Below are 7009 nucleotides of genomic sequence, written 5' to 3'. Positions count from 1 at the left end.
GTAATTAAAATTTTAAATATCCAACGAAAAATTAAATTATTAATTATTTTTCGTTTTAGACCAACATTGGCTTGTTTAATTACCATGTTTAAAGGGTTAATTACAATAATTTTGTAAATTTTAGAAATAAATTGAAAATTCTCATAAAATGAAAAATAAAAGAAAAATAGCAATTAATTAAATTGAAGCTGCCGCGCCGATAATACTCGCCACCAAATCTATCGGCGACCCGCGAAAACTCGGGCCGAGGAAAAAGGCATCGGAGCTGTAACGATGGAATAGCTAAGCTTCGGCTTGTGAGCCTCGTACAGAACAGAAGCAGGGGCGGCTTCAATCCAATGGCGAATCATAAACCCTAAAGCTATCAGAAACTAAATTTGTTCGAAAGATGTCATTCAGAACAATCATCAAACACCTTCAATGCAACCGCCGAAGCTTCATTGATTCCATCTCTCTTGCTCGTTTCAACTCCTCCGCCCCCGCCGTGCACCCATCAAGGCGTTCTTCCATTTCTCTTCAATTCCAAAATGTTCCCCAGCTGCAAGATCAAGATCCCTACTCTTACCTCAAAGAAGACCCGATTGAAATTTGTTCCTCTATTTGGGTGAAAGCCTTCGCTTCCCTTCCCAACAGTTCGTTCTCCGATCTATCTGGGTTTCTCTCGAAATTCGATTTGTGGGTATTGGCGTATCAGCGTTCTTGTGCGGACGTGACCGGTAGTTTCCCTCCTCGCAACGCTATTCATTCTCATGTTCTACAAGACCTACTTTCTCTTCGTAACGCTGTCATCAGCGGGAAATTTTCTTGGAACAGGAAGGCTAATCCGTTAATTCAAAGCCCAAATGACAAGTCTCGGACCCATCTCATTTCCAAGCGCAAGCTTCAAGCGATGCTCGAGTCTGATGAGCCTTGCTTTCAGGACAGGATCGTTCAGGAAGTGTTGCTGAAGGTCATAGAGCCTATTTTCGAGGCTCGGTTTTCGTCAAAATCGCACGCATTTCGGCCGGGCCGGAATGCTCATTCTTTCATTCGAACCATTAGAAGCAACTTCGCTGGGTACCTCTGGTTCTTAAAAGCGGATTTGAGTGAAATTTTTAGGCATGTTGATGAAAATGTGGTGATGGGTTCCTTAGAGAAGGCTATCAAGGATAAAACAATTTTGCGTTTGGTCAAGTCCGCGCTCCAATCACCGAGGCAGAAGCGGCCACGAGTTGAAGATAATGACGTGAAGAAGAAGAAACGAAAGGGGGCTACGAAGAAGAAGAAGATTCTCAATGAGAATGAACCCAAACCTGACCCATATTGGTTAAGAACATTCTTCAATTTCGCACCAGAAGAAGCTGCCAAGGTACCTTCTTATGGTCACTGTGGAATTTTGAGTCCTTTACTTGCTAATGTATGTCTTAATGAATTGGATATTGTAATGGAAGATAAGATAAGTGAGTACTTTAGGCCTTCCAAGCTTGATTCCATCTGGAGAGACTCCATTAATGATGGCTGTCATAACCCAGCTTGGCCGGAGTTCGTTCCAGCCAGTGGCAAGGAAAAAACTAGAAAAATGGATTACATACGATATGGAGGACATTTCTTGGTGGGAATTAGAGGGCCTAGAGAGGATGCAGTGAGAATTAGAAAGGAAATCATTGAGTTTTGTGAGAGTGTATTTGGAATAAGGTTAGATAATTCAAAGATAGAGATTGAACATATTAGCAGAGGAATTCTATTCTTAGACCATGTAATTTGTCGTAGAATAATACACCCTACTCTTAGATATACATCCTCTGGAGGTTCTATTGTGAGCCAAAAGTGTGTTGGAACTTTGCTTTCTGTTACTGCCAGCTTGGAGCAATGTATACGCAAATTCAGGCGTGTTGAACTTGTTAAGGGAGATCGAGATCCCGAGCCTTTGCCTTGCAATCCAATGCTGTATTCAAGTCAATCTCATACAAATTCACAGATGAACAAATTCCTCGAGACCATGGCTGATTGGTATCGATATGCTGATAATCGAAAGAAAATTGTTGGGTTTTGTGCTTATGTTATACGTAGCTCCTTGGCTAAACTCTATGCTGCTAGGTATCGATTAAAATCTCGAGCCAAGGTGTATAGGATTGCCTTACGGAATTTAAGCCGTCCATTGATAGAGAGCAGTAATAATTCAGCACCCGAGTATTCTGATCTTCTGAGAATGGGACTTGTGGATGCAATTGAAGGTGTGCAGTTCTCACGCATGTCTATGATTCCTTCTTGTGATTACACTCCCCTCCCTCGAAATTGGGTCCCACATCACGAGAACGTTTTGCGAGAATATATCAAGTTACAGGATCAAGAGTTATATTCTGAATTGCATAAAGTAGTCAAGAGAAAGGGATTGAGTTTGCCTCAAGATGAGATATCTGAAATTGTATGGGGCTACAAGACCCTCGGTGCTTGTCACTTTAAGACTAATGTAGGAAGCGAAATGGAAGGCGGTTGAAGAAAAAATGGGAACCATGTTGCTAAGTTTGCCTTAGAATACGAACTAAATCGAATATCAGGTTGCTTCTAGAGTTAGTTGGCTGGCACAGAGGCAATCGACAAGTGAGCTCGGCCCAATTCTTTCGACAGGTATGCATATTACCTTCATTAAAACGTGAGATCCCTGAAATGTGAAGTGCAAACTCCCATCAGACCGTCGAGTTCTTTTGGTCATTTGTTCACTGATCATATCAATTGGTTTTCAACCAAGAGACTAATTATATTAACAATGAAATTGCAGAGAAGGAAAGCAAGAGACAACGGAGCTCAATAACAATGGAAGGGAGATAAATGTCTCTGCGTTTTGTGGAAAAAGGTACTGCCTCAAACCAGCGTAGTGTAGAACTTTCGGTGCGTATTCTATTCAATTTTTTACCTTTATCTAGGTGTTGGTAATTTTTTCATTTTGCCTTGATAAGAAGAGAATTCACAAGCCAGATAACCGTAGGAAGTGATTATGAAATTCAGTTTTTACCATTTAATTGATAAAGTAGTTGATCTCATTGGATTCAAGGAAGAAACAACTTGTTAGCAACCTGATTATAAGAAATTAACAAAGAAAACTATATTGCAATATCAAAGAGTAATTACTACGTGACTAAGACTCTTTCTATTGCTGTCGGAGTAAAGGATCGTCAACAAGGGTGTTCTTGTGTGTTGCCCTTGGTACAATATTGACGATCTTACAAAGATAAAATTTCAGTTAATTTCCATTTACTGGTCTCATCTTTTACGGAATCGATCCCTTTTTTATTGTACAAGAATATGTGGAGTTCAGCATGTCTTGAAGCACAGGAGAACGTTCTTTTGTTGTTATTATCTATTTGCAGTTTACCACTGTATCATATTTTTTTATCCTCATTTGAAGTGGAAAAGATGAAATGATTACTTCCAAACAACTTTAATGGTTGAGGGTTAAAATGAAGAAATCGAAATGTGAAGGGTATAATCGAAACTTATTACTTATGCTACGTGTTCCATTGTTCAACAGGTCATTACTATGTTACATTTTTGTCTTCATTTTAATGGAAAACTGAAACAGTAGAAATGAAACTTTTAACCGTTCTGAGATATCATATGATTGTAATCGAATGTACCATGTTTCTGTTGTCTTTAGGGACAATCTAAGTGACAAAGATCTGGTTGTAAAGAAGTGATCAAGAACTTGTCCCTCAACTCCTATTGTGTTTGTCAGAAAAAGAACTTTGTTTCAGTTGCTGAGTTTACAATTGTCCCTTCCATGGGTGGAAGTTTAAGTGAAACTCATGAACCTCATCTCTTTTCCATTCTTTTTTGGTGTTTTTTCTGATTTTGCATCGTAATGAACAAAGATGATGTATATATGAAAACCGATCTAAGAGTTTTCTCTTTTCTTTTGGAGAATGGAGATTGACCGAGCTATGCTCATGTTGGCGATAACATCATTCACTTGCATTGAAGATTGTCTTTGTTTCGAGGAACTGCCCTACCTAAATTTCCGTTGAAGGTACCATCCTTTACCATCGGAATGATGACTTCTTGTAAGGGTTTTCAAAAAATTCGATAACTCGAAGAATCTGATTAATAACAATAATAAACTTCATTTGTAATTCAAGCTTTACCAGTCACTTCCCGCCGCCACTTCCCTCAGTTCATCCTCTTCGTCTCCTTCGTGTTGTTTTAAAATCTTATGTTGGATGATATTATCGTATGAATGAGAATAAAACATCAATTTGTATTGTTTTGTGCAAACAATCCGGATTTCAAGAGCTCTAGAGACTGTTCTGAGCTTTTTGACATCTTTTTAATACTCTCAAGAGAGCTCTTCTATTTATAGAGTTTTCTATGAGTAGTGTGGGCTACTTCAACTTATTTAAATATGGGTTCAAATATTTTTGACCTAATTGAATAAACTTAACTTACTTGACCCGATGATCAATTTGTAAATTCAATAATTTTTAATTATCATTGATTTTATAAATATCTTAACCTTAAGAAGAAGAAAAAAATTTTAAAAGCCAGAAATAGCGAAAATAAAATAAGAAAACATGAGTGACAGAAAAAATTTATTAGTCTGGGTTTTGTTCCTTTCTCGAGTTTCCTTTATATACGCTCTTTTTTTAATGGCTTGTGTCATCGTTGACCTCTACCAACCTCTTTTGTATTCTTTCTGAAACATTTACACACCTCTTTTGTATTCTTTCTGAAACATTTACACACGTAATGACAAAATACAGTTACGTGAAATATGTATCTCAATAATTTTCATTAAAAATGAACAGCTTTTAGATGTGCTCAAAGAGGAAACAGGATAGAGTTAAAATGTGAGAAATTTCAAGTGTCTATATGAATGCAAGTAGATAGACAAGAGTACCTTCAGGACAAGCAACAAGTAGCTCCCCCTATTGATTGCAATCCCTTCATATATATTGTACTATTCTAGGTTAGCATTAGACCTACAAATGTGGATCCGTGTCCCCTTTTGGCTTCTATTTTGTCACGACCATTTGAGTTATGTTTTAGTTGGCAGGATGATCGTTACATAAGAGACATTTCATTCAATACAACTTGAATTGAATCGAAATAAGTTTGTAATCCAATAATTTAACTCGAATAGTTCAATCCAGCTATGAGTCGCTAGATCTCTTAATCAATGCTAAAGTAAAAGAAATTAGGTTGGTAGAATAGTTATCGAGATAATATATTGAAGGTTGAATTACAAAAATATTTATGAAATCTATGATATTTCATAAACGTTTCAAAACTATTCTTGAAGTAGAGATGATAAGAAATAAGGTAAGGGAAGTAAGATTCGAATTAGTTTGTTGATCGAACATCTCAAACCAAGAACAATTGTTTAAGATTCGAATCACTCCATAAGCAAAATCGATCATGTCTAACTTGAATGATTTTAAACATGCAATCAAAACTACATAAAATTGCAAAGAAACTTAGTCATTTGCTAAAAGAAGAGGTAAAAACATTTAGCAGCCCTAATGATAAGGAATCGCTACAAGGAAAAATAAAATTCGAATTAACTTGTTTATCAAATATCTCAACACAAAAACACTTGATTAGATTCGAATCACTTCACAAGTATGATCCATCATTCTTACTTCTCTTATAGCAATTTCTTATCATTAGACATCAGAACTTTCCATTGGGTTGATTTTTTATCGAGAGATCTATCAAAATGTTGTACGAAAATTGGCATATAGAACAGTGTGACGATGACATTGTATAGGTAGTAGCATTCAAGTTTCAATTTTCATCCCAAATTACTTCAATTACACTGTTTCATGTCTCAATTTTCTTGGATAAAGTTTATATTGGTGCTTGGAAACAGTGATAGTAGAGCCCACAGGCGTAGAAGACAGAGTACAGAAGGGGGCTGGGAGAGGAAGCGATGGCATAACCGATGAGCGCAAGCCAAGCCCATGAGCTGCAGTAACCATTCCGCCAATCCACGCCTCACGCATGGCCCATTCCATGTGATCTCCCTCACCCTCTCACCTCCTTCCCTCCTCCTTTGACCACCCCCCTCTCTCCCTCAATTTTGGTGCCTCATGGCTCCACTTTCTTCTCCACACGTCGTCTTGTTGGACTTACCTCACTTTCGTCTTATTCAAATCCGCTTACGTTCTCTTTCATACATCCAACAGTTTAATTATCAATTAATTTTACCATTCTTTCGTTAACCCGTCTTCAAATACTTGCATACATAAATCCAACCATTTTCAATAGCTCAAACATCGTCAACTACATACAGTTTCAAATAATCAATAGATCACAATCAGTACATCACACGTCATCTTGGAGTTAGCTCACTTTTGTCTTGTTCGAACTCGCGTACGTTCTCTTTCATACATCCAACCGTTCAATTATCAATTAATTTTACTAGTCTTCTCTTAACCCGTCTTCAAATACTTACGTACATAAATCCAACCATTTTCAGTAGCTCAAACATCGTCAACTACATACAGTTTCAAATAATCAATACATCACATGTCGTCTTGTTGGAGTTAGCTCACTTTCGGACGAGCTCGCTTACGTTCTCTTTCGTACATCCAACAGTTCAATTATCAATTAATTTAACCAGTCTTCTCTTAACCCGTCTTCAAATACTTACCTACATAAATCCAACCATTTTCAGTAGCTCAAACATTGTCAACTACATACAGTTTCAAATAATCAATAGATCACAATCAGTACATCACACGTCGTCTTGGAGTTAGCTCAATTTTGTCTTGTTCGAACCCGCTTACGTTCTCTTTCATACATCCAACAATTCAGTTATCAATTAATTTTACCATTCTTCTGTTAACCCGTCTTCAAATACTTACGTACATATCAACCAACCATTTTCAACAGCTCAAACATCATATAGTTTCATCATCAACTACGTCCAGTTTCAAATAATCAATACATCACATGTCATTTTGTTGGAGTTAGCTCACTTTCGTCTTGTTCGAACCTACTTACGTTCTCTTTCATACATCTAACAGTTTAATTA

General features: G+C 37.3%; 1 protein-coding gene across 3 annotated transcripts; it reads left to right on the top strand.

Annotated features, from left to right (window-relative positions):
* Window positions 1-297: 297 nt before the first annotated feature.
* On the top strand, window positions 298-4145 carry LOC111434119 (nuclear intron maturase 1, mitochondrial). 3 transcript variants are annotated; one of them, XM_023071433.1, is made up of 4 exons: window positions 298-2607; window positions 2759-2833; window positions 3635-3773; window positions 3899-4145. In XM_023071433.1, the coding sequence occupies exon 1, from the start codon at window positions 389-391 to the stop codon at window positions 2474-2476; it is 2088 nt and encodes a 695-aa protein (XP_022927201.1). In that variant the 5' UTR covers window positions 298-388; the 3' UTR covers window positions 2477-2607; window positions 2759-2833; window positions 3635-3773; window positions 3899-4145. The 3 variants fall into 3 exon arrangements, with proteins under 3 accessions (XP_022927201.1, XP_022927202.1, XP_022927199.1); XM_023071434.1 differs by lacking the exon at window positions 3635-3773; XM_023071431.1 differs by having other exon boundaries at window positions 3635-3948.
* Window positions 4146-7009: the final 2864 nt, after the last annotated feature.

Source organism: Cucurbita moschata, unplaced genomic scaffold (assembly GCF_002738365.1).
Source record: "Cucurbita moschata cultivar Rifu unplaced genomic scaffold, Cmos_1.0 Cmo_Scf00044, whole genome shotgun sequence".
NCBI classification, from domain to species: domain Eukaryota; kingdom Viridiplantae; phylum Streptophyta; class Magnoliopsida; order Cucurbitales; family Cucurbitaceae; genus Cucurbita; species Cucurbita moschata.
This window is presented reverse-complemented; position numbering and strand designations above follow the sequence as displayed.